This window comes from Pogoniulus pusillus, chromosome 35 (genome assembly GCF_015220805.1).
Source record: "Pogoniulus pusillus isolate bPogPus1 chromosome 35, bPogPus1.pri, whole genome shotgun sequence".
Lineage (NCBI taxonomy): Eukaryota > Metazoa > Chordata > Aves > Piciformes > Lybiidae > Pogoniulus > Pogoniulus pusillus.
Window position 1 is genome coordinate 9110783 of NC_087298.1, and position 26590 is coordinate 9137372.

Here is a 26590-nt window from a genome sequence, read left to right on the forward strand (position 1 = left end):
GTGCGGGGCGGAGGGCGCGCGAGCGCTTCCGGCCCTCGAACAATGCGGTTCCGAGTCGCTGTGCTGGGCTGCGGCGGCGGCGGCTGTAGGTCCCGGCGGGCTGGCGGGGCGCGGGCGGCGGCTCCGGAGCGTGGGCCGGAGCGGGCCGCGGCTCCAGATCCCCCCCAAGCGGCCCCTGCCGCCGCCTTTGCCTCCGCCGCGGGCCGAGTGCGGAGAGCGGCCCGGCCAGGCCGGGGGCGCGGCGGGGCGCGGGGCCGCCCGGGGGGTGCGGCTGGCGGCCGGGCCAGGCCCGGCGGTGGGGCGACGCGACCCCAGGCCCGGGCGGCGGCTCACGGCGGCTCTCCTCCCCTCTCTAGGTCCGTAGCCGGAGGCCGCGGCGTGCGCTGCGGTAGGAGCGGCCGCGGGTGCCAGCGCGGGGACGCGGCCCGACGCTACAGGTACCTGCCCCTTCTTTTCGTTCCGTGGGGTCGAGGCGACGGGGCCAGGGCGGGCGCAGGCAGTGATGTCCTCCGTCGTTACAAAGGACTTCGCGTTTAGGCAGTTTTCCGAAAAGCCGCGCAGGCTTTCTGCCGAGCTTCCCGGCGATATCCTTTTCCCAGTTGTCGGGAAGTACGTGCTCAGGAGCCGATGCCCATCTTCGGTCAATAAAGACCGAGGAAGCACCTGCTTCCAGAGGAGAGGTGTTGGACTGAGAGCCCTACCCTCCCCGCACTGCCTAGAGCGTCTCGGCTGAGCAGAAGTTAGGCATAGTCTGTCACCGTGCTGAGAAAAGAGGGCTTGGGGTTCATCTGATGGCTTTCTCTCCATGGAGATCAGTAGTTGTGCAAAGTCAACGTGTGTCAAGGCAAGGCAGTTCTCTTCTGGTTTCAGTTTCTCGTGATGTGACTCTTGTAGTCAGCCCGAGGAACTCTGAGTGGTTGGAGTAGTTGTGTCTGGTTAGCAGCACAACACAGCATTAGCTTCACATGGGCACTGCAACTACATTTAGGTTGTAATATCCCAAAGTGGAAAGAACAGGCTCACAATCAGATTTCCTTCATCACTTTCAAGTGAAAAAAAACAACCAAAAAACAGTTCCATAATACCTGAAATACACTGAAGATACTTCATGGTGATCTGCTGCTACCATTTTTATTTCTTAAAGACTATTGCCACTGAAAATGAAACTTTTTGTCCGAGAAATGAAGATGAATCAGGCAACACTGAAGACAAGGATAGCTGTGAAATGAGTGCCTCTACATTCTGTAGATTCATCAGAACTGAATGTACTCTAGAATGATGCTACCCCTCTTTCCTAACTTCTCATTGCCTCTTGTTTCTGAAAGACTTCTTGATGGCCTTGCACAGCAAAGGTGGACTTGGGTAGTGGGGAGGTCACGTTTCTAAGTCATGTCTGATCAGCAAATTGAAACAACTGATTATCAGCAGACACTTCTAAACATCTTCTTTGAACTCTTTTCTTGTATATTCGTTCATTTACACTAGCCATGGCTCCATTTCCTGTTATGTACACTGAGCTGATAGCTCATGCCTCAAGAGAACAGGATCTGCTTTTATCTATAAACTTCAAAGCTTCCTTTCAAGGTTTATGTGGTGTTTGTAATAGTCATGAGGTGTAAGTTTTGCTTTGTGTTGTTATTTTGTCTCACTAAATCTTGCAGCATTCAGTCTCCTGTGATTTCTTCACTTCCTGCAATCCCAGTTCTCTGAGCAGTGTTTCATCAAAAATCAGTGTAGTCTTAACAACTCTTAAAAGAAGAGTTGAAAGACAAAAAGGTTGGTAGTTGTTTTTTGGAAGGTTCACTGGTCTTCATTCCAAATGCTATCAAACAAGAACAAACTTCCTAGAGGACTGATCTTACAAAGAAGGAGGCATGAAACAAGAATTCCTACGTTTCCTAGGTATTTGAAACAGGGAGCCTAGAAGAGATGATTTCTACAAGGAGGGGACACATGGAAGACTTTTTTCTGTGATCTGCAACAAAAAAAACAACCAAACACAACAACACAACAAACCAACTCCTGCTGAAAAGCTTACAAAGCAATGCAAAACAATGCATTGAACTCGGTGCTGCAGGTATCACAAAGCTTCTGTGGTCCTTCCTGCTCAAGAACTGGCTTGTTACAGTTACTGACAGACACTGAGATGTGTCCTATGTCAGTATTCCTACAAGTTGTGGAGTGTCCTAGAGGAACTGCAGCCATTGTCCTTGGACTGTGACTCTTATAAGGAGTATGTGGTAGACACAGGAGGTTAAGAGGAATGTTTGTGTGTCTGGCAAGTTCCAAGTTCTCTAACTTTGAATTTGTTGTGAAAGCTCTCTAGACATTTAAAGGACATCAGGAACCAAAAGGTAAAGCTTTACTTGGTAAACCATAAGCTTTACTTGGTAAAGACAAAATCTCTTAAGGAGTTTTAATGTGGAACCCTTTGGCTTAACCTATGATTGATAAAAATTCTTCTATTCCCTTTAAATTCCAGATGAGTAGTGTGGAAAGCCTCTGAACTCTAAGATACTTCTTCAGGAGGATTTCTGGCATATCACTTCTACTTTATATTCACATTTTAATATTACACTGTAATAGATATTGTAAGGTGAAGTCCAAACTAGGTTTCTACTTTTATTTTGTAAGAGACTGTACTATTTATCTAGGGTAAAACATCTGATTAAACACACACTTTATATTCTCACTTTAGGCTCTTATAACTTGCATTTCAGAAAACAAAAATGTTCTCACATGTCTTTTCTTCTTGCTGCTTTTCCTTAGGTGTGCCAAAATGTCAGAAAGATCAGACATTCTTCACTTCAAATTTGACAATTATGGAGATTCGATGTTACAGAAAATGAACAAGCTGAGGGAAGAAAACAAATTTTGTGATGTTGTGGTCCATATAGATGATGTTGAAGTTCACGGGCATAAAATTGTGTTTGCTGCTGGCTCTCCTTTTTTAAGAGATCAGTTCTTACTAAATGACTCCAGGGATGTGAAAATCTCCATACTGCAGAGTTCAGAAGTGGGGAGGCAGCTGCTTCTGTCCTGTTACAGTGGCATTCTGGAATTCCCTGAAATGGAACTGGTGAACTACTTAACTGCCGCAAGCTTTCTGCAGATGAGCCACATTGTTGAGCGCTGTACGCAGGCCCTCTGGAAGTTTATAAAACCGAAGCAACCATTGGAGAGCAAGGAGTGTGAGCAGCAGAGTGACTCCTCTGACCTGAAGGAGCATCAAGGAGATGACGACTCTCTGCAGCAAGATTCACCTTGTATTCAACCTTCAGAAGACAGTATGGACATGGAGGATAGTGACATTCAGATCATCAAGGTGGAGTCCATTGGGGAGGTAACAGAAGTTAGGAACAAGAAGGATCAGAACCAGTTTATTTCTTCTGAACAAACTGCACTGCATTCCTCAGAGCCTCAACACTTTCTAATCAACTCCACCGTTGAGAACAGAGCAAGTGAAGTAGAGCAAAACCACCTCCACAACTATGCCCTTTCATACGCTGGCAGTGACAACATCATTCTAGCCTCTAAAGATATGTTTGGGCCTAACAACCGAGGTATAGACAAAGGCCTCCAGTGGCATCATCAGTGTCCAAAGTGCACAAGAGTGTTTCGGCATCTGGAAAACTATGCCAATCACTTAAAGATGCACAAACTATTTATGTGTCTCCTCTGTGGCAAGACATTCACTCAGAAAGGCAATCTGCACCGGCACATGAGAGTGCATGCAGGCATCAAACCCTTCCAATGTAAGATCTGTGGGAAAACATTTTCTCAGAAATGCTCCTTACAGGACCATCTCAACCTGCACAGTGGGGACAAGCCCCATAAGTGTAACTACTGTGACATGGTTTTTGCGCATAAACCCGTTCTGAGGAAACATCTTAAACAGCTACATGGTAAAAATAGCTTTGACAATGCTAATGAAAGAAACGTTCAAGATATAACAGTAGACTTTGATTCATTCACATGTAGTGCTGCTACAGACAGTAAGGTCTGTCAGCAAGCTGATGCAAGCCAGGTACTGGATGCAGGGAAGCTGCCTCAGGCTGTGCTCAGTTTAAGAAATGATAGTACCTGTGTCAATTAAGCAATTAAAACCAGCCCTTTGTAGGGATCATGACCGAAAGAAGCAAAAAGTTTGGCTGGACTCTTACCTAGACTAGTGGTATGTCCTGAAAGGCTACAGATGGATGGCAGGCTGGATTTCAAGCCTTGGCAGGTCTTCTGCCACCATTCTTAGTCTTACTTGATACTTTCTGTGAATAGCGATCTTCCTTCAGGTTTCAGTCTGTGTCTCTGCTGTGGATTAAGGGGTTAATTGTTTAGTTTTTCTCTCATTAGGAGACTCAAGATTAACACCTTTTGAAAGACTGTTGCTGTAGGCTGTAAGTAAACCATCTGCTGTGCAGTTAGAGGCCTGTGTCTGGGCAGATGGAAGAAAGAGCACAGAGGACAAGTCTGTGAGATAATGCGATTACTTTTTTTTTAAGCACTGGATAACTAAAAGCACTCCATATAGTTAAATTTAAACTTACCTCTTAAAGTTATCTTTCTCTGATCTTACCCCTCGACCTCTGCAGTTGAAATGAAGTATTTTTGTGTCACTTTTTTGCTCTTTCTAAACTGTTTCAAGAAACTTTTGCTGCCAATCAGCTGCTATCTTAAAAGCTCTCAGGGTTTTTAACCTCAACATGCGTTATGTAAAGATAAAACCCTAACTGATTTGGCAGGGTTACTGCATAGACTGTTCAAAACGGGAATAAATTGCAGCTCTGGAATGTGAAAGGTCAGTGCCTGGAGTGCAAGTATGACCTATTCCTTAATGCTGTCATACCTAGGATTTTTAAAGGGCACTTAACCAACATATGTACTGAGACAAGCTAAACATTTAAAAACTAAAAAATTATCATCCATCTTCCATACATTTAGCATCACACAAACCACAGCAGTTGCTGGTTTTAGAGCAAAGCTGGAGTGGAGGGATACTTGCTTTTTGACACTGTGAAAAGAATCTGTTTTAAAAGCTGCAACGTGTAACATTTCCATGCTTTGCTTTGGTTTGTTTTTTTTATCTTTTTTTCCCCCTTTAGTTCTTGTAGATCAGTAGTAAGCGCCACGTATCACTTAGCTTGAAAAAAAGAAACGAAACATAAACAACAAAGGGGGTTTGGTTTCTTGGACATTCAATTTTTTTGTTTTTTTAAGTTATCTGCATAGTTTACAACCGTTAGTGTTTTACAGAGTCTAGGATGAGGTATAGGTAGCACAATTTCTGTAGGTTAATGTATCAGCTCTTGACTGTACTCAGCAATACCTCTTGTATACCGCCTTAAACATCAAATGTAGCGGGAATGGCAAATTAATTGGGATTCTGGGATTATACCATATTGCTTCTCAAAGTGCCGTGGAATTACCCACATTCCCTACTTTATCTGAGGAACACCATTCCCTGTAGAACAGCACTCTAATTATGTTGAAGTGTAGCATAGACCTATAATCAAATGGCTGATCCTCCATAGAGAACTGCTGTTTGTATTTGGAATAAGTATTTCTTCCAATGCAGCTCCTTTCCACAAGGTTTGCCGTGAGGCTGAGATTATGCTTCCTACCTAAAAGTAGTACTTTGTGTGTTCGAATGAGGGGGTGGGGGTGATAGGCTGCTATTGTATGGTTAAAAATGCTAAACAGGTAGGACCAAAGGTGCATTAGGAAAAAAATACGTTTTGTATGTGGTTAGCAAAATGGTGTTGATCCTCAGATCTGTGTGTATAGAAGCCAGGATTTCCTTCCACAGACATTACACTGATGGATGACAAAAGAAAAAAGTGTTAATGTTGCAGGACGTGTTCAGAAATCCACATACTTTCGAGTAGAAAAGCAAAGTGATTCTGTGAATCAATCGGGTTTTGGAACTGAGTTCTTAAACTGCTGTACTTGACTGTTATCATGAACTGTTACATGGACAGCTATGAAGTAAGCAATGGAAGTGGAATCAGGGCATTACATCTTTCAAGTTGTAGCATATATATATTTAGGCCTAAGCTCTTAATTATTTTGAACTTTAAAAAATTATTGTTCAGGTTCCTGGAGCAGAAGATAGGTTTGTATGGGAAGAAAAACTGGTTTTCCTCTTAAAGCTACATGCTTTCAGAATTGTTTTGAGCTAAAACTGGTCATGACAGTTGCATCTGACACTTGCATTCTGTCTTCAGACAGAATCTTCTGCATTGTTCAAACATTTTGATAATATATTATTCACTATATGGAAATATGTTAGAGTGCTTATGTCAAAAAGGAAGATAGACATAGAAAATAAGAGCTTGCAGAGCTAGGTCAACATGCTGTAAGGGACTAGTGAATGCTCTAACCAGATATGAATATGGACATGGTAAAGAAAATGGTCTTCTGCCAGAGAAAGGAATAAAGCTGTGTACATTATAGAAAAAGTGGAAGCAAAATGGACAGTACTGAAAGCTTTGTCTATCTGGGAAGTGGTTTTTTGGTGGAATTGTTACTATAAGGAGAATACAGCTTGTGGAAGTAGCTGATGGTGTCCTGGAGCTGGCGTGAAGAGACAGAAATAAATACAAAAAAAACAGAAATGCAGAAGACTGCTTCTTCAGTGAGAATGGACACGTCTGTTGGATGACAAGTGACTTCTTACTAATGCCTGTGCTTTTGGCCTGACAAAAGGGTGCAGACCAAAAGCTGCGTGCAGGAGACAGCTATGTGACTTCAGAAGGCCTGGAGATCTAAGAGCGTGATAATGCTGATGACACCGTGCAGTGTGCTGGTGGTAGAGCTCAACTAAGATTTGTTCCTAAATGGAACAAGTGAAAAATATAGAAGAGGTATTGGAAAAGAAAAATCTGGCTAATGCTTCTCTGAATTCCAGATTAAAATGGTTTGAAAATTATTACAAATGGAATATAGAGAGGCAGCTCGATTATAGCATAAGATGAATTTAATTGTCCATGTATGTAAAATGTTGTCTTCATTGCAGTGTTCCTATTAGTGAGAGATTAGATCCATTGGTTGTTGCTACTGATGCTGCATATTCAGATGAGGACTATGGAGTTATCATAATCTGTGTGTTAATGTGTAGAATACTATTTGCTGGTAAGTGGATAGTCTCACAACTTAATGTGCTGTAACTTCCTGCATATCTTCAAAATAACTGAAGTCCGTTACAAAAATATTTTAATAACTCCTTGAATATATTAGGATTTTTTTTATGTTGGCATTTTATTTATTTATTTTATATAGAAGAAAATCTTAGAACTCTTAGGTTTACCCAAGGTTTAGGCTCACCACTTCTCAGTGGTGGTAGCTTGTGTAGCAAGTGCTCCTGCAGCATGCAGTGCAGCTGCACAGCCTCCTGTAGAGATCAGGGATGAGTCCTTAATTTATTTTTGGTTTAGAAGATATGTTTTGCAAGTTAGTAACTGATAAAATTGAAGTGTCAGTCATTTCCTCCCCTAGCTTTTTTACAAAACTTGGATAGCTGCCACTGAACTTTTGTTGATGTAACTTAAAAAAATAATTGTGTGGGGCTAATTTTGGTTCTGGAGTCATTGGGAGGAGTAAGTAAGAGGAGGGAGAATCAAAATGTGATACAAACTGAAACTGTTGAGAATTGTAAAGTCATGTTACATCTTGATTTAAAAAAAAAAAAAAAAAAGGAAAGTAGTTGCTCCTCCTGACTTGGTGAGAAGGCAGAACGGACTTTTTTCCTTCAGATTGTATAATCGACGGACTCTGAGCATTAGCTACCTCTTCAATGACTGGGCAGAAGTCTTACCCTACGTGTTATTACCAAAGCAGGCGGGTCATCGGCTGTCGGATCGCATCCCCCGCTCTGGGGCCGGGCCGGTGGCCGGGGGGAAGCCCGCTGCTCGGCACGGCCGGTGAGGAGGAGCCCCGGGCGACTGCTCTCCAGAATGCCTTACAGGGGCAGCGGCCCAGAGCGCTCCGGGCCGATACGTTGCTACCTCTACCGAACGTTTGGCGAGGCGCGCCCCGGTGCCGGTGTGGTGTTCCCCGGCGGCAGCCGCTGTAGCAGTGCCAAGTCTTCTAATAAACGTGCTGCTAACTCTGTCTGCGGCCGCCTCTCATTTCCCTGCGCGGTAACGGGGTCGGGGCCGAGCCGGAGTCCCTTCCGGGGCCGCTTCCGGAAGGGGTGGGGGAAGCGCTTCCGGGGCGTTGCAGCACCGGCAGCAAAGCACGCACCGGCTTCGGGAACCGGCTGGGCCGCGGCTGGTGAGTGGGGCCAAGGGAGGGTAGTAGCGGCTGCTGGTAGCGGCGGGCGGGTCCGCAGGGCCCATCAGCGAGGCCGCGGCTGGGCCCCGACAACAGTGGTGCCCTGGGCTCGGCGTGACCCTCTCGGTTGTGCCCGTGCCGGTGCTTCCCCCGCAGAACGGCGCCATGGCTGCAGACTCGGAGGTGCTGCACTTCCAGTTCGAGCAGCAGGGTGATGCCGTGCTGCAGAAGATGAACCTCCTGCGGCAGCAGAACCTCTTTTGCGACGTCTCCATTTACATCAACGATACAGAGTTCCAGGGGCACAAGGTGATCTTCGCCGCCTGTTCCACCTTCATGAGGGACCAATTTCTGCTCAACCAGTCGAAGCAAGTGCGCATCACTATCCTGCAGAGCGCCGAGGTGGGCAGAAAGCTGCTGCTCTCTTGTTACACGGGCGCTCTGGAAGTCAAGAAGAAAGAGCTACTGAAATACCTCACAGCCGCGAGTTATCTCCAGATGGTTCATATCGTGGAGAAGTGTACGGAAGCCTTGTCAAAGTACTTGGAAATCGACCCCGCCATGGAGAACGGAAATCAGGTTGTAGAGAGGTGTCACTCCTCAGACGCTGAACTGAGAAACGGGGACGAGGTTTTAGATAAAGATTGTGAAATAATTGAGATCTCTGAAGACAGCCCAGTGAGTGTGGAATACCCCGTGAAACAAGAGCAGGCAGACGTCTCCCAGCCTGAAGTGCAGAGCTTGGTCTCAGAACGGAAGGACACGAAAACTCCAGAAATATCAACAGTTGAAATCGGATACAAGGATGATGAGATCTGTATCTTCAGAATGGATTCTGTGAACGTAGCCAGTGTAGAAAATGATCATTTTCCTCAGCCTTGCACATCCTCTAAAAGTAATTTGTATTTTCCAGAAACCCAGCACTCCTTGATAAATTCTACAGTTGAAAGCAGAAACACAGAAATGTCAGGAAATCACTTGCAGGCTTTTGTCAGCGACAATCCAGAAGGAACTTCTAGTGTGATGAATGGGTTCCAGAGCGTGGATGATTACGGCAACTCATGGCGGCACCAGTGTCCCAAGTGTCCAAGGGGATTCCTACATCTTGAGAACTATCTTAGACATCTGAAAATGCACAAACTCTTCTTGTGTTTGCAGTGTGGCAAGACATTTACTCAAAAAAAAAATCTCAACAGACACATCCGGGGGCACATGGGCATCCGCCCCTTCCAGTGCATGGTGTGCTTGAAGACCTTCACGGCCAAGAGTACGCTGCAGGATCACCTGAATATCCACAGCGGTGACAGGCCCTACAAGTGTCACTGCTGTGACATGGACTTTAAACACAAGTCTGCTCTTAAAAAGCATTTAACTTCTGTTCATGGAAGGAGTAGTAGTGAAAAATCAAACCTGAACACAATTACAAAAGTTAAAATAGATTATGATTAACGAATGGGTAGTTGTGGAGCCAAGCTCCACAAAAAGCTTCTGCCTAGTGAAATTCTAGATGAAATTCTAGACATAGATCCCTGTGTAATGGAGAGAAGCACAAAGATGTGACTCATGATCAAATACAGGCCTTGTGAGCAGCAAACTTGCCCGCAGCATTGAGATTGCTACTGCTGTGTGAAAAAGGTGTTTACTAATTGAAAGTAAACTTAAAAATATGGGAAATTAGATCATTCTTCTCTTCTGTTACTCTGGACACATTGTGATTTTCACCCTCTCCCCCATTTATGTTTTATGCTCTCTCATTTCAACGGCAGACACTGCTGATTTTCAGATGATTCCTGATATTGCAATAAGCTGAAGCCTGAGCCGTGATATTCCTGATCTGTAATGGCTAAAGAAAAAGGATGTTTGTGTTTATTCAATGAGTCTGTCATTCACAGCTAGTTCAAGTATCATTTATGTTAAAATTATCTCTTTACTTACCCAAACTTTTGACAGAAAGAAGGCTCCTTTTCATGCTCTAGCCTCTGATATTTAAGAAAATACAGTAAGCGGGAAAAAAACATCAAGGAAGCTTTCAGATTGCCTTTAGCAAATAGAGAATTAGTAGGAAAGAATGAAACAAATGGTATTGCCTTGCAGTCCATTTTTTAAGTGGATAGTCTCATTGGAAGGACTTGCTTTGAGTTTTATTGACTAAGCTCTGATTTTTTCTAAAGTTCTTTCTTCTGATAATTTTTTTCCTGTCACACCAGTGTTTTGCACTGTATCTGACTAATTTGAAGTTAATCCTGTTTGTTGAGTTGCAGTGTTTTTTACAAATCCTAGATACATATACAAATGTGAGAAGTTAAGGTGTGTGCTGTTAGGTAATGGCAGTTTCTATGTTAATTTGGAGAAACAATCCTTTCTATCTGATTTGGAACAGCTTAGACATAGAGGTCTCCTCATACTCTAAATCTGTGATACAGTAAACCAGTAACTGTGTGTTTGGATAGGTGTGTTTGTACTTTGTCAAAGGTCATTTCAGTTTCATCACAAGCATTGATCGAAAGCCCTCTAACACAGAATCTTTATCCTGTACCTATCTTTGACTGGTCTGTGCTTCTTCCACTTAATGTGATATGAATAAAGAGTCTATTCAGTTGTTGATATGACATAATGGTGCTTACCTTAGGTTCTCTCCAAAAGCTGTAGTTCTTAATCCTGTCTGTAACTTTCCTTCAAGTTTTAGAAGTGCTTTTACAAAGCACTGAGTCCAGAAGTCTGGCCTGTGTGCTCCGTAACATGGCTGGTTTTAAAAAACAAGAGAGAGTTTTCAATGCCAGTTAACAGATTTCACTTACTTCCCATCCCTGTGTCTATGGCTGCACCAGTCACTGCTTGGGGTTTGTCAGCCATGTGAGGGATTCGGTGAGTACAATGGCTAACATGCATTTTCCTGTTGCAGACAGTAACACAACTAACTGTTATTGTCTTCATTGCTTAGAACTAAGTTAACAGTTTTTAAAAACTCATTTCATGATTGGGGAGGGGGGTGTTAAGATCTTCATCTGATATTGTTAGCACTTAAAGTACATAATAGTTGGATTAAAGCAATATTTCCAATTTATACTGGGCCTTCTTGTGGTAGGCAGCATACAACTTTCTCAAACCCCTGTTGTCTAAATGGGCAAGTTGTGTATTTTGCAGCTGAGCATGCCACTAGTGCCAGATTGCTCCCAAAATTCTCAGAAATGTCTGTCTTTACACAACTGACTTGTGAAGGACTTCATTTTACTGGATCACTGGAAAGGTGTGTGTGCCAAGACTGCATATGAGGGTGTCACTGTGAATGAGAGAAACGACACTCCCACTAAGTTTTACTGTGGGTTAAAATTACCTGGACTATTCACTACTTTAAGGCTCAACCTTTCACAATCTCTGCTTTTACTTCATATTAAAGATGATGATTTACTTTGTTTTGGTGATTTGTAACTGCAGGAAGCTTTGGGAGTTTCTTAGGTGCAAGTCACCTGACATTTTGCTAAAACTCTGCATTTTATAGCATTGATTTTGTTTCTACTCATTATTCTGTCAGTGTTTGCAGTCCTATTGTTTGCCTGTTTTTTACGGAATAACGTTATTTTTGGGTTCTTAATTGCATAAAAATTAATAGTCTGATTTTCTAAAGCATGCTAATACCTGCACTTGCCCCTGCTGTATTTACAGGTGGTCACTTGGGTGTACATACAGGTTTGTATGTAGCTATTCATTCGTGTCTACAGAATTAGTTACTTAAACTCCTTCACCCTTGGAAGAAATCATAAAATAAGGAAAAAGTTTGCTTCCTTTCCTCCATTGTTTTTACATTGGGCTGCTATTACTGTAGTTCAGTAAATAATTGTATTGTGCATTCTGGGACAGATTTGGTTCAACTCTGCTTTGGGTTGTTCAGACAATATGCATTTTTGGCAGGTATAGAATTAGCATTGATAACTTCAGAAGATTACTGCTTGGTTTTGTTTGACTGGCATTTATAGGTGTATGCACAAGCATTTGTGTGGCAAAGGGAAAAGAGGCTGATCTTCTGAAGTGCATCTACTGTGGGAGCAGAATTGCGAGTTCTTTTGGTCTGTGGTATTGCATGTTAACGTGAGAGGGAGTTGTGTTGTGTGACAGACCAACAGCATGTTCTGTTCAGTGGCTGAGTGTCTTGGCAAGCTCTGTGAACAAAAATAGATTTTGTACACTTGTTCACATTAAAGGTGTTTCCTCTCTCCTGTCTATCCATGTAACCACTCATCCTGTCACAATAAATGAAATGCAAACAAGACAATGTTTCTGCACTACATATGCTTTCTTCTAATCACAGTGTAATAATTTTACGGATACCTTAATATTTGGTATTTGGGTTTGCGATGGTAAGGAAGATGTAAATAAAATACAGCGTCCGAGTGGCAGTCATTTACTAGCGTAGATTTTCGTTGCTTTAGAAGGGTCTGACCCACTTGTCAGGCAAAAGCTTTCTCCTCAGAAACCACAACACTGCCTGCGCCAGAAGAAAAGTGGTTTGATCTTCGTCGGTGACTGAAGAAATGAGAGGCTGCACCGGCGATTTTCTCTGGGGCGACCTGAAAAAAAGCAGCACGGAGCCGCCCCCAACACCGCCTTCGTTCCCTGCCGGCCTCGGAGCAGTCCCACCAGGCTCGGGGTGCCTTGTATGGCCGCTTCGTCTCCCGCCGCCTCAGGAGGCCGTGGCGGGCGCCCAGGACAACCGGCATACGGCAGACACGGCCTCCGATCCCATTATCTAGTAATACCAAAGCTGCTTACTAAAATTTGAAAGAATCTAAATAATCGCTGCTGGCAGTGAAGCCCGAGCGCTGCGCATTAAGCAAAGGCTGACGCACCGCTGAGACTACGGGAACCGCAAGGGGGCGCAAGCGACGGCGGCCACCACCTTTGTGCCACAGCACCTCTCTGGCCGCCGCTTCCCCATGGCATGGCGCACGTCCTAGGGCACCACCCCCTTCACTCTCCCACAATGCCCCGCGGCGCCGCTCCCGCCTCCCGCCGCGCTGATCACGTGCGGGGCGGCGGCCGGCTCTCGCGAGAGGGGCGGGGCGGCGCTCCCGGCTGTCAGCGCGATGAGGAGGCGCCGCCGAGGCCCCCGCCGCTGCCTCCGCCGGGCCGCGCCGCGCTGCTCGCCCCATGGCGTGTGAGAGGCCGGGGCCGCCGCCTGCTCCCGGCCCCGCCGCCCGCGCCTCGCAGGTAGGAGCGGGCTGGGTGGGGGCAGCTAGCGCGGAGGACGCGGTGACCCGGCGGGGCCCCGCCCGCCCCCCCTTTTCCTTCCCCCGCCTCCCGGCGCTCTGCGGGGTCCCGGTGCTGCGGAATCTGGGCGGGGAGCGGGACTGGGGCCGGGCCTCGCCCGTCGTACGCAGCCTGTCAGTACCCGTACCCTGTTGGGCACCGGTTGCCGCTGCGACGCGGGGGAGGGGGCTGCCGGCTCCGCTCTAGGCCTCTGGGCCAGCCGGGGGACGCGGAGCAGCCATTTGGTGGCGGCTACGAAATGATGGCGAGAGCTGGGGCCGGGCACAGGTGCGCGGCGAGGCCAGTGGCGGCTGACAGCGGCCTGGCGGAGAGGGGCGAGGCGGAGAAGGGGTCCGCCGGGTTGCTCTGCAATTCCTGCGCTTGCACCGGCGAGCGTTAAGGCGGGGAGGCCCCCCGATTACCTCGCCAGGGGATCACAACACCGACGTGCCTGTTCTGTAGTGGCCTCCAGCATAGAGAAGAATCGCAGTGGTATCATGAGCGTTCCTGCTCCTGTGGAGCTGTGTTATGGTAATGGTGGAGAGGAGTCATGATGGCAAACAGGCCCAAGAACTGCACCCATCATGTCATAGTTAAAATGGCTTAAATAAAACAAAACACCTGAGCAGGAAAAGCGTGTCTCGGTTCTGCTGATGCTTGGAGTGTGCTAAGGGTTTGAGGTTAAGCGTAGAAGTCAGCAGAAAGAATAGAAGCGGGCAGCAGTGTGACTGGAGAGTGATGAGTCTTCAGTTACGGGCAGGTTTGGAGTGAAGCGGCATGTATCTTTAATGAGAGAAAACGACAGAGTGTAAGGTGACAGCTAGGGAAATTTCTGGCATGAGGCTGTTTCACTCCAAGTGCAAACGTGTGATTTTGATTTGTTGAGGGTTTTTTTGGTAATTGCTCTATTCTTCTAATCATTCTTTCATGCCCAGTATAGCTACATCATAATGTTGAAAGAAAAAGAAACTGCCCTTGAGATGACAAGGGTGTCAGTTTGTAACCATAACAGGAAAACTGCTGTCACTCTAAGAACCAACAAGTACAACTGTAAATACTCTGAATCAAAACGCTGTTATTTGACCTTTGGTCTGTGAAAATACCAGTGGAAGTTCTAGAAATTGAAGTTGATGTTGCTAGTAGAAACATTATTCTGTGAAGGACCTAACTCCTAGTTTTTGTAATTAATCACTTCCCTGAGTACTTGCATGCCATGTTAATTGACTTATTATTGGTTCTGCAATGTTAGCAAAGCTTTCCACAAAAAAAGGTTTCATATTAACTCATGTTCCTGTCTTGTTTGATGTCATAGCCGTATCTCTAGAAAATACTGAATTCCACTGATTTTTATACTTAAGATATCTCAAAGTTTTAAGGCCTCATCCTGAGTGTGGTTTCTTTTGTTTAGGGCCTCGTTGATTCAGAGCACATTGAATATTTGCAGAATCCAGAGGGTAATAGCAAGTAGCATTTATTTTGTTAGGTGTAGGTTACATTTTGTTTGGTAAGATTTTGTGTGCCTGTTGTTTGGGTGAATAGAAGAGGTCTCTCCTTCCTGACAGCATCGCTTATGAAAAGAAAAACTTCTATCTGTGAGTGTATGAAACTGTTCTGTACAGACTTTAGAAAGGCTTTTTTACTCCTATGGAACTCTGTTTTCTTGCCTGTGTCTTAGAATGGAATAAGTATTAGATTCTAATTATTTGAAAATATAGTAGAATATGGAATTTCTTTTTTGTAGATTGTCTAGTTTAAACGTGGAGGTCATGTTTTTAAACAAAAATTGAAAATAAAGTCATGAGGAACTAAGCCATATGCAAGAGCCTTATTGTCTGAAAATATTAACGAAGAGTCAGCAATTCTTTAGTCTCTCTTCTTGAATAATTGTGACTGCTCAGAAATAGATTCCCTTTCTCTGCATTCAGTGAAATGCCAACTTATTTCAGCAGCATAGAAAATTCTTCACTTATTTACCCTTTAGTCCTTAGCAGTTAATCCTGAATGTGTATCAGGTTTGTGGCAAGGACAAGGGCTCCTTTCAGTGACACCTATGGAACACTAAAATCCTTTCAGTGGCATTACATATGTGTATGAGAAACTGAAAATGTACTAATAGGATTTTTGCTAGTGCTTGAACAGGAAAGAGCAGGTGTGAAGTGTTGAAGATACACTGATTTCAGTGTTAATTTGGGGGGGGTTAGCTCCAAATGGGGTGCTTTTTGGCAGTCAGATACTGAGCAGCCACAAACTTAACAGTAGTATTAATGAATTGTGCCACTGTTCACAAGGAATTATTGGGTAGCCAGGTATTTTCAGGAGGCAGAGGAGATCTAAGTATTCATTTTTTTAAGAAGATAGCAAGTTAAACATACTGTAGGTATTTTGGCAAGACATAGTCTGGATAGATAGATATTTCTAGTACAGCACCAAGATTTCTCTTGATGATAACTTCCCTGGAATTCCAGTTGGACTCTAGATACTCCTGGTGGTATTAGTGTTCAGTGAAAGATTTGCATTAAAACACTGTCTTTAATGGGCATTAAAGACTTGACATTATAGATAAAATTTGCATGTGATATGTGACAGATATTATGGAATGCAGAAATAAGCAAGTCTGCTCTGTAAAGAGGATTTATTTTAATTTCAAGCTGTCATAGCTAAATGATGCAGAGTTATTACAGGAATGGCCCTTTTCTAAGCCCTTAATGAAGCTAGTTTTTTTAGATCTGTAGGTGATGATCCGTTGGAGAGAAATGAGTAAAATATTCTAACTCTCTGAGAGAATAATTTAATACTGATAATTTGATTATGTGGAGACTTATGTTTTTGACCCAGTCAGGGTACTTATGGAACTAACTCAGGAAGGAGGGCTTAAAAAGGCTAACTCCTTGTAGTGCAAACAAGCGATTAATCTGCATAAATGGAAAACTATAATGGAGGTCCCTTGAAAATATCACAGTCTCTGCAGTCAGCGTTGAGAAAGTCAATATCAAGGACTCTTTAGTCATTAAAAATCAATTGAATTCTAAGACTTAAGCTTAAATCCACAGACAGATTTTTAATTGGTCTACCTTAACTTGTGAAAATGCTATGTGATTTCACAATTTTCTTCCAAGATTTTCCTTCATCTGTAGAGAAGACTTGGCCTTGTTCAGCACTGATAGAATTATTCCATGTCACATTCTCATTCAGGCTCTGCTGGTTAGACTTCCCTTTGCCTGTGTCCCACAAAGGATCTGATCAAGTAGACCTGAGCAGAGCAGCCCTAACATGAAGCTGCCAGACTGCCACTGCTATTCACAAACATGGCTGCTGGTGACACTGCTGCTTCTATTTTTTTCAGTAGGCATTTGCTTAGGCTGTGGTGGAACTGAGTTCAACCCTTTAACCCTTCTTTTGAAAAGGGATGAATGGAACTTGTATATCTGTGTGTGGGTAGATATGCAGGGGAAATGTGCAGCTCTGGGGGGTACTGATCCCTACCCTGTGTTGAAGAGAAGGAAGTTCTCTTAGGTTGAGACTCATGTTCACCATGCTGCCTAGGAGCTGGGGCATATTGCTGGGGAGGAGGCACTGCTTTTTTCTCTTTCTTGTCTTGCTCAGAGAGCGATCCCTAGATTTGATCAAATGACTGATTAGTAAAAATGTACAAATTATCTTGAAAAATAAGCAAAATCCAAGTAGTCTGCCCAGGCCACTGAAGATGAGGTTGCAGTTACCCCATAAATATACTGCTCTTATGTGTGAGAAATAACTTCAAGGGGAGGGACTGAAATGGCTCCATCTCTAAATGATGCTTTTTTATGAGGTGAGAATATGGGTTAGAAGTAATTTAATTTGTATCTCTTAATGTAGGTCAGGAATCCAGTCATGAAGTTAAGATGTAAGGCAGCACTGGGATTGCTAACAAGAGAAATCCCTTTGTCTGTTTCTATATAAAGTCGTTAAACTCCTGACATTTGTTAACTTCTGGTGTGAAGGAGTCCACATCTTCTCGTGTTAAGCTTCTAAGCCCTGGATAAAGGTAGACTGTAAGATAAAATGTTGTCATCAGAGTTTCTAATGAACTAGTCCAGGCCACATTCAGCTCAGCATGGTGTCCTGCCATGGAGTTCTGAAACTTATCCTTGCCTTGCTTAACAAACAAGAACTTGGGAGGCTTAACACCAAATGGTCAACATTGCTCTTAGCAGATGAAGCTCCCTATCTTGAAAGGTGTGTTGGAATTCCTGTAGATTGTGTCATATCCCTACCTTCCAAGAAGCCCTTTATTACAGCTGAATGAAATGTATTTTTTGACTGATGTGTATATGCCGATAGGTCAGAGAAGCAGACAGATAACTGATGAGCCTGATGCTGTAGCCTGTGAAGCTTGTGCATTTGAAGTTTTTCCAGATACCAGTTTTCATGGAATATATGTGCTTTTCAGACATGATGCATCATGCCAAGATCTGCTCAAAAATGGTGCAGAGGTTCGTGTGTGAGAGGAACTAAAAGGACAGTATGATCACCTAAGCTTGGTTTCTCCAGGAAGTCAGGGTTAAATTACATTTATCATGTCCAAAGGTCATTAAGTACAAGACTTGGGTTAATTGTAGTGAATGTCACGGGATGAGGATAAGTTAATATAAAATAACATCTAAATTACACCTTCCAGATAGCACACCTGCCAGGATGAACAGATAAACCCAGGGTAATTGTTCTGAGTGTAGTGCCTGTTAAAAACAGTCAAAAAAAATATTTGTAGTTTACCTTCTTTATTATGCTCTCATCTTTGTGTTTGCTCAGTTTAGAGCACTGGAGCAATTTGTTCAAGAGGACATCCCTAAAATACATTGTTTCTGACAGAGCAAGAATCTATTAAAGATCGAGGTTATGCTTTCTGTAGAAGTTGACATGATAATTGGGAGAGGTGAGGTTGTTTTCTTAACACACTGGAGTGCAAGAATGGCAGGGAAGTTGGCATGCTTAATAGAGTATGGAGGCTTCCCTCCCTATGGCTGCCCGAAGTTTTAGGAGCTGAGAGCTTTCCCCAGCTGTTTGCAAATTTAATTAGTTTTTTTTTTCCCTGTCAAGAAATCTGAAGGCCAATACAATTCTTAGTAGAATCTGTCTTTTATGATGATTAAATACCCAGAGATAGACCTTCAAAAAGCGTGGTGCACACTCTAGGAATTTGTTGCATTCATTTCTATGCTGATCAGGAAACCAAACTGTGTTTTGAAAGCTTGTAAATAGAGGTGGCTGTTACTTCAGACACTTGGGAGAATCTCTGGAAACCAAATGTGGGTACTGTCTCAGAGCAGAGATTACTGCTTTTGAGATAATTACTGAGTGGTGTGGAAATGGAGACTGTTTACTAGGAGATTGTTAGCGACCGACACCATAGCAGCACTTGAGCTGTGTGTGCACCAGCTTTCTCTTAAACTTTTCCCCGTGTGAGTCATGGCCATAGCACACTTCCAGATCTGATTTGTGCTGTGACCTCGGTGTGGGGGCAGAGAGGTGACAGATCACCTGTATGGTTCCTAGGTCAGCAGTAGTGCTGGTGTCTGTATCTTGTCGTTTCTGGTAATGCTGGCAAGAAGCTTTAGGGAAGGTTTTTAGTCTTCTGTCCTGCTCTTTGGTAGGGAATCTAGAGTAGATACCCTGAAGGAAACTGGGATTCTTTATCAAGGTCTTAAAATCTTTCTAGACGTGTTGGCTCATTGTTTGGTTTTGCGACTGTTTGTTTTCCTTTTAAGTTTCCTTGCTAAAAGACATATACTAACAGCATATTAAAGAGGACTGCAATTATTTTCATCCCAGCAAGAGCTTTGATTGTGCTTTCCTAGAAGCTGGATGAAAATCTGTTTTGTCCAGTGGGTGTGAATATTCTGGCTTATTGAAAGTGTTACCTCAGCAGACTGGTTTTGAAGGGACAGGTTCAACTTTCACTTTGTGTTTTGCACTTGCTGTGGGAATTATTTAGGGGAAGAATTGCTGCATAATACTGAAAAGCTCTCAGATAAGCACATCTTGTACATGTATCCTGTTACTTAAAGGGCACTAAATGTTCGTAGTACTAAATAGAATTTTTAAACAGATGGTTATAATTAACATAAAATACATCCACAGATAGTCTATTTGGTGTTCTAGTAATTATTTCAATGATCTGATACTTTAGCATTAATTAAACCATAGCACAGCCAACAATGAAATTGCTTTAAGGAGTTAGCAAATTCAAATGTGGAGGGGAGATCTCAGCTTCCTCAAAACAATTACCTTTTATCTGTTGTCAGAAGAGAAAAAAACATAGAATGTTAAATAGGTAACTACAACATTTGTGTATTTGCATTTCTAACAAGCTGCTGGGAGAAGCTTGTCCATAGCCCTGAAGTGAACTAACTGGTCTCTAGGTTGCATGGAAAGTCAACATCATTGCACATTGCAGCAAAGGGTGGGGCTGTTCAGCTCTTCCATGGAGCTATGAATCTAAACCTTCATGATGGAAAGCTTGTACATAAGTGGTTTTGACGACCTTCTTGGGCTTCATAAGATGGGATGTCTTTTAGAATAAGTCCCTATTTTCTTCAGGATGCACTTATGTGAGTGGTTTGCATGGCACCAAGTGAGATGTCACAAGAAAAGACAATAGCAAGCCAACAAAAATAATTGCTTGCCTTATCATAAATTTTGTCCTAAATACCTGAACTTTCAACACGTCAACGATTTTTCTCACCAAGAATTCATGGAAATGGAGTTGTGTGGTTGTGTAAGGTAGAGATGTGAAAAGCAAACCTGGATACAACAGTCTCTGCCTTTGAGTGTTCCAGTGGTTTCTTGGGAGGAAAGGGGAAGAAGTAACACAATCATAAAACTAAAAACTAATCTTGCATTCTTTTAGTGTTTCCTTATAACTCTTTTGTTAATTGATTTGGTTTTTACAGAAGGAGAAAATGTATTTTTTAAAAAAATTGCAAAGCTACATTTAGTTTGGTATCCAATTAAGTCGGAGTAAAGTGGGCAGAAGGAAGACATGCTTCTGCTTCTCTTTGAATGGAAATAACATTTTTAACTTCCCACAGCAGCCTTCTCCCCACCCTAGGCCTCTTCTACAACCAGGGAGAGGTTTCAGTGGTTTGAAAACTTGATGTTAGTTGATATAGTGTGAGAGGTGGTTACTGTGATTCATGCCTTCATGTTTTCTGTGCCAGTAAATGTCTTCCTACACTAAAGGTGTATTTAATGCTGAGAGAAAAACTTTAATGCCATGTACTCTGAATAGATTAGACTTCAAATTATGGGAGTCTGCATTAATTCACTTCATGAGCCTTTTTTGGTGCAATTATTAATCTAATACAAAGCTGGGATTTTTTAGTCCTTCAACATAATGATTTGGTTTTATTGTATGAAATATTGGAATGGTGATGTTTGTTTGTTTGTTTGTTTGTTTGTTTTTTAATTAAAAATCATCCTAAATTAACAGAAAGCATGTTTTAAATACTCTGTTATTCACTTGCAGCTGCCAAAACATAGTACAGTGAAATAATGGTCTGCTAGCCTGCTAAACAAGTGTCCAGCTTCCACAATGCCTGTGCAGGCAGCTCAGTGGACAGAATTTCTGTCCTGCCCAATCTGCTACAACGAGTTTGATGAGAATGTGCACAAACCCATCAGCTTAGGTTGCTCTCACACTGTCTGTAAGACCTGCCTGAACAAGCTTCATCGCAAGGCATGTCCGTTCGACCAGACTGCCATCAATACAGACATCGATGTGCTTCCTGTAAACTTTGCACTCCTCCAGTTAGTTGGAGCCCAGGTATGATTTAAGGAAATACTTGGTTTGCCTCTTTGTGTTAATACCATTTGCATGTCAGTTACAACACATGCTGATTTTTTTGTTTTCTCTTGGTTTAGTTTAAAAAATAAAGCCTTGCAGGTTTTTCATTCATTTAACTCTAATATTTAGAAGTCCACACATACACCAGAACAACAACACCTTTTCAAGATCATCCTCTTCTCATAGAATGAAAGTGTATTCTAGTTGTAAGTTTAATTCTTGTTTCAAAAGGCTCTTGAGCTGTGACTGGAGAAAAACACTCATTAGGAAATAGACAATTACCTGTCACACTTGTCATTAGACAAGCGAACCTGCAAGTTGCATTATTCCTTGTACTCTTGCAAGGAATCTGGCTTCCACCTGTCCCGTGTTTGGTAGTAGCCAGCTGTTCAACCACGTTTCAGAAGTGTGTGTGTAATGTAAAAAAAAGTATGCATGATGATAGCTTTTCAGTTGCCTTTTCAGACACTGGCTAATCAGGCCAAGAATGTTCCCTGTGCTGTCTCGTAGCAGTGGCAAAACAGCCATTATATAACCAGTGCTGTGCTTTATGGAAACTAAATAAGTCTGTTCACCTTATGCTGATTCATGTGCTTGCTCATTTTACTCTTTCTCTAACACCTGGGGGATGCAGTACAAAGATGTTTTTTACTCTGCTTTTTAGCGTCTTACCTCACACCTTGACACAGCTACTGGTAACAACACAATGTCAAGTTGGGTTTGTTTCTCAAGCTCACGTTTCTTTCATTTTTTTATTTTGCTGTTGTGTCAGATCACTGCCTTGATCTTAGGACATTCACTTCCTGGTCTCCTAACTTCTTGCAGTGTCTTTCAAACAATTCACTGTATTGTGACTAATACTGCCTCTATTTTCATTGCCCGACTTTGTTATTCTACTTTGAGTTTTTTCCACCAAGCTGAATTTGCTAGTTCTTCTCTTTGAAGATTTCAGAATGCCCAAATTATGCTTAAATTACTTTTTAACTTTGCTTTTGATTTTTTTTTTTGTCTGTTTATTTTGTCATCTACCTTCCCCTGTCTCTGTGTGGTAAATTGTGCCAATACTGTACACTGGCCATCCTCTCAAGTCTTATGTTCTTCATTCATCTCCTTAGACCATGGTTATTAGTTTGTACTCTTTATGTGTTGAGTAACAACAAAAATAATCTTTCATTACCCTAATTTTGATCTTGAGCCCTTTTTGTTAATACATTCTGTATTCCTTGGGTGGGTCCTGTCTCCTCTAAAATGCCGTGTGCATCTGCAGTGTTATGTAATTAACAGTAGTGATGTTGGTACCATCATAGGCATATCAAGTAGGTCAGCTGGTATATGTAATTCTGCTCCCCTTGTATTTTCTTAGGTACCTGATCATCAAACTGTAAAGTTGAGTAATGTAGGAGAGAACAAACATTATGAAGTAGCAAAGAAGTGTGTTGAGGATTTGGCACTCTACTTAAAGCCATTAAGTGGAGGGAAAGGTGAGCCTACTGAACAGTGGAATTATGATGTAACTTACTTGTGACAGCACTGTGTTTTCAATACTGATTTTAGATGTCAATAGGATAGTCCTCGTTTTTGTCATAAAGTTTCCCTTTCATCTTTAAAAGATTATTAACAGCTTGGAAGATTTTTTTTTTTATTTCTAAGTTTACAAAATATTCTGTATTTAACAATAATACTTTGAGGCTAACTTCATATTAAAGCTGAACTATCCTCAAAGGATGAACTTGATGTCATTTTAAGACTTTAATTAAAGTTCTTTTTTGATAATGAATTACACAGAGTTGCCTAAAGAGAAAGGAAGATAAGACACCTCTGGCTAATATCCTGAGTCCTAGAGAAAGACACAGACTGGTTAGGCTTCTTTGTTTGTCTTAAGATAAATTTGATCAGAAGCAAGAGTTTACCTTTTTATCTTTTTTTGAAGGTGTTGCAAGCTTGAATCAGAGTGCACTGAGCCGTCCAATGCAAAGGAAGCTTGTCACACTGGTGAACTGTCAGCTGGTGGAGGAAGAGGGTCGGGTTAGAGCTATGAGGGCAGCTCGATCACTGGGAGAGAGAACCGTTACAGAACTCATCTTGCAGCACCAAAATCCTCAGCAGCTTTCTGCCAATCTTTGGGCTGCTGTCAGGGCACGGGGATGCCAGTTTCTAGGACCAGGTAATTTACCTGTAGAATCTGCCACAGAGTTTATTCAGCTGTACCTTGTCTTAAGAGAAGATTGTTTAGGAATATGTTATGTTCAGCTGAAGATGTAATTACTTCAGGTTTTCAACTTTATGCCAAGAAGAAAGGAGAGGAAAAAATAGAAACCAGTAAAATCTGTTGGTTTAAAGTTTTGGGGTTTACTTCTCTCTTTATTAACTCTTCTTCAGAACTGAGGGAGTGTTTCAAAAATCCTGGCAGGGGAGTGAATAAGTATGTCCAGAAATGAAAAGTAAATTCTTTTTAAATTTGAAGCAGTCCTCTGATTCCAGTAAACTGCTGTAGCACTGATGTCCAAAATGACAAATCCCACAAGACTGCATGGTGGAGAAAAGCATAAAAACTGCATTATTGATGTGTTTGTTATTGAAAATTAGTTGTAACTCTAAGTTTCCACTTAGAGTGCTTCTAAATACTTCTAGACTAGAGAATCTCTTTGTGTTTACAAAGCTTTTTTTTTTTTTTTGTGAGGATTAGTTAAATAATGGAATTATGATCAAGATGTGTCAGATGCTCTTACTTGGCATGTTAATATGTGCTGTTTTCTGGCAATATGTTTCACTTCCTGTTTTGTTTTTTTGTTAAAGCTATGCAAGAGGAGGCACTGAAACTTGTATTACTGGCACTGGAAGATGGCTCTGCACTCTCAAGAAAAGTTCTGGTACTTTTTGTTGTACAAAGGCTAGAACCAAGATTTCCTCAGGCCTCTAAAACAAGCATTGGTCATGTTGTGCAGCTACTGTATAGAGCATCGTGCTTTAAGGTAAAATACTAATCCTTGAAGTTTATTACTGTGGATTTGTGCAGCTTCAGAGAACCTGAGCTAGAAGTGGTACATTTCACCTGTAAAATGTTACATAAAGTCGGCTTCTGCACTTTTTAATAGTGTAGATTGTAAAATATTTATCTAGAGCTGCCATGAAGTAGTTGTTTGATATTTTAAATTGCCTGGAAAAGGAACAGATTGCCACGTGTCCTGAAATTACAGCCCTCATGATTAGCTGCTGCCCATCATCTGGAAATGATCTTCCCATATAGGAGTATGAAACCAGACTCTCAAGGCACTCCTAACCTGCTTCAGAAAGAAGCAAAATGTTTTAATATAATTACTATTGACTGTTTAGACTCATAAGAGCTTACCGTGGCCAAACTGGCCTGGATGCTCCTAAAGTCTGGAATCCAATCACATCATTCCAATGAAAGCTTTTGTAGTGCTGTAACTGAGAATTTCCCAAGCCTCAACACCAGGAGTGAGAGAGGGACACCATACACAGAGTGCTCTCAGGATTAATACTTTTGTGATTCCTGCTGTCTTATTCTAGTTGAGATTTCTTTTTTGTTAGAGGAGGAGTATTTAAGTAATTATTACTATTTATTAGGTCACTAAAAGAGATGAAGATTCTTCTCTGATGCAACTTAAAGAAGAGTTTCGGAGTTACGAGGCTTTGCGGAGGGAACATGATGCCCAAATAGTTCACATTGCCATGGAAGCAGGACTTCGAATATCACCGGAACAATGGTCTTCCCTTCTTTATGGTGACTTGGCACATAAATCACACATGCAATCCATTATTGACAAGGTTTGTAGAATTAGATTTTACTATTAAATATTAGACTTGAAAAAATCCAAGAACTGTTTGAAGTAATTTTTTGTCTTTAGTTGTGTCAAATATTAATTAAAACTAGTATGAAGGATTTTTTTTTCCTCACTGTTATGTATTCTTTATATGAGGACATTGTGGTTTTCAGTAGTGTAAGAGATTCCCTTTCTTGTGTCTTATGATGAAGCTTCATAGGGCAGATTCTGAGCTGAGAAATAGACTTTCTCTCCACTGATTCTCTCTATATGCCATCTGAAGACACTGCGTATTGCTTTTAGGAACCGGTGTAATGAGAATCTTTCTAAGCACAGTAGTTCACAGTTGTAAGATGCAGCACACTAATGCTCACTTTGTTTTCAGCTCCAATCTCCAGAATCTTTTGCAAAGAGTGTACAAGAATTGACAATTGTCTTGCAGCGCACAGGAGATCCTGCAAACTTAAACAGGCTGAGGCCTCATTTAGAGCTCCTGGCAAATATAGATCCAAATCCAGGTATGCAAATTATGTTTTTCATAGCTAGCCAAGTAAATTAAGATGATAAACTCCATTCCTGGTTTGAGAATTCTCATTAATTAGCATACTGTATCATAAACTCCTGTCCAGGGCTTTCTGAGTCCCATCCTAGTACTTGGTACTCTGAAGTATTAGAAGAGTTGCCTCTCATTTATGATGCTACTGGAATTACTGGCAGACTGACAACTCTGCTTTGAATCATTTTAGATGCAGCATCTCCAACCTGGGAGCAGCTGGAAAATGCAATGGTGGCTGTAAAGACTGTGGTACATGGGCTGGTGGATTTCATCCAGAATTACAGTAGAAAAGGCCATGAAACTCCACAGGTAATTGTGTTCAGTCGTTGCATTATGTGTCTTAATGTACATTGACTGAAGGATGCAACTGTGAAATGTTACTGTGGATAGGAATATTTATGGCCCTTTCTGTGGAATAATTGATACTGATATTCACTGCATTTAGGTTTTGACAACTTTCTGAAAGTGAAATGCAGCAGAGATTGCTGTCATGAGATCCATAAAATGGGAAAGCACTTTGCCCATAAGAAAAAATTTTCCTTAGCTTTCTGATTAAAGATGCCAAATGTGGGAAAACCCCAAAATCGCAGATGTGTGTTTCGTGCCTGTTTTTATCTCTGTGTCTGTTAGATTGTTTATTGCTTTTTTTCTTTTTCTTAAAGCCACAACCAAATAGCAAATATAAAACAAGTATGTGCCGAGACCTTCGACAGCAAGGAGGATGTCCAAGAGGAACAAACTGTACATTTGCTCATTCTCAGGAAGAGCTTGAAAAGTGGGTGTGAAAGATGTGTTTTTGGCCCCTTCCTTTACCCATTCCTTTGCCCCTCCTTTTGCCTCACCATCTCCATAGACCTTTGAAAACAGTTTCTTCTGTATGTGTATGTATTTGGAAGGATTTGTGACTCTCTTGAA

At 42.2% G+C, this 26590-nt stretch overlaps 3 protein-coding genes and 1 non-coding gene across 7 annotated transcripts in view; all 4 read left to right on the forward strand.

The window, feature by feature from the left end:
• The first annotated feature begins 10 nt into the window (after window positions 1-10).
• On the forward strand, window positions 11-8108 carry ZBTB26 (zinc finger and BTB domain containing 26). The gene is made up of 3 exons (XM_064171587.1): window positions 11-85; window positions 357-437; window positions 2770-8108. The coding sequence occupies exon 3, from the start codon at window positions 2780-2782 to the stop codon at window positions 4094-4096; it is 1317 nt and encodes a 438-aa protein (XP_064027657.1). The 5' UTR covers window positions 11-85; window positions 357-437; window positions 2770-2779; the 3' UTR covers window positions 4097-8108.
• Window positions 8109-8161: 53 nt separating this feature from the next.
• On the forward strand, window positions 8162-12538 carry ZBTB6 (zinc finger and BTB domain containing 6). Its single transcript, XM_064171589.1, has one exon. The coding sequence runs from the start codon at window positions 8434-8436 to the stop codon at window positions 9715-9717; it is 1284 nt and encodes a 427-aa protein (XP_064027659.1). The 5' UTR covers window positions 8162-8433; the 3' UTR covers window positions 9718-12538.
• An 841-nt stretch (window positions 12539-13379) lies between these two features.
• The window catches only part of RC3H2 (ring finger and CCCH-type domains 2), a 29140-nt gene continuing 15929 nt past the window's right edge, over window positions 13380-26590 (forward strand). For 2 of the 4 annotated variants that reach the window (XM_064171567.1, XM_064171569.1), the window contains exons 1-9: window positions 13380-13473; window positions 21017-21313; window positions 22698-22815; window positions 23265-23498; window positions 24131-24306; window positions 24923-25123; window positions 25505-25637; window positions 25866-25984; window positions 26338-26450. In XM_064171567.1, the coding sequence (XP_064027637.1) occupies window positions 21083-21313; window positions 22698-22815; window positions 23265-23498; window positions 24131-24306; window positions 24923-25123; window positions 25505-25637; window positions 25866-25984; window positions 26338-26450 (1325 nt within the window). In that variant the 5' untranslated portion in view covers window positions 13380-13473; window positions 21017-21082. Of the gene's footprint in view, window positions 13474-21016; window positions 21314-22697; window positions 22816-23264; window positions 23499-24130; window positions 24307-24922; window positions 25124-25504; window positions 25638-25865; window positions 25985-26337; window positions 26451-26590 lie in introns of those variants that run through there. The other 2 variants (XM_064171568.1, XM_064171570.1) reach the window with 2 other exon arrangements.
• LOC135190353 (small nucleolar RNA SNORD90) lies at window positions 25301-25416 on the forward strand. Its single transcript, XR_010308489.1, has one exon. It is a non-coding gene; the product is annotated as a small nucleolar RNA SNORD90 (small nucleolar RNA).

Bases quoted from the DNA above. Each gene is read 5' to 3' on its own strand.
- ZBTB26 (XM_064171587.1), top strand. From the start codon at position 2,780: ATGTCAGAAAGATCAGACATTCTTCACTTCAAATTTGACAATTATGGA.
- ZBTB6 (XM_064171589.1), top strand. From the start codon at position 8,434: ATGGCTGCAGACTCGGAGGTGCTGCACTTCCAGTTCGAGCAGCAGGGT.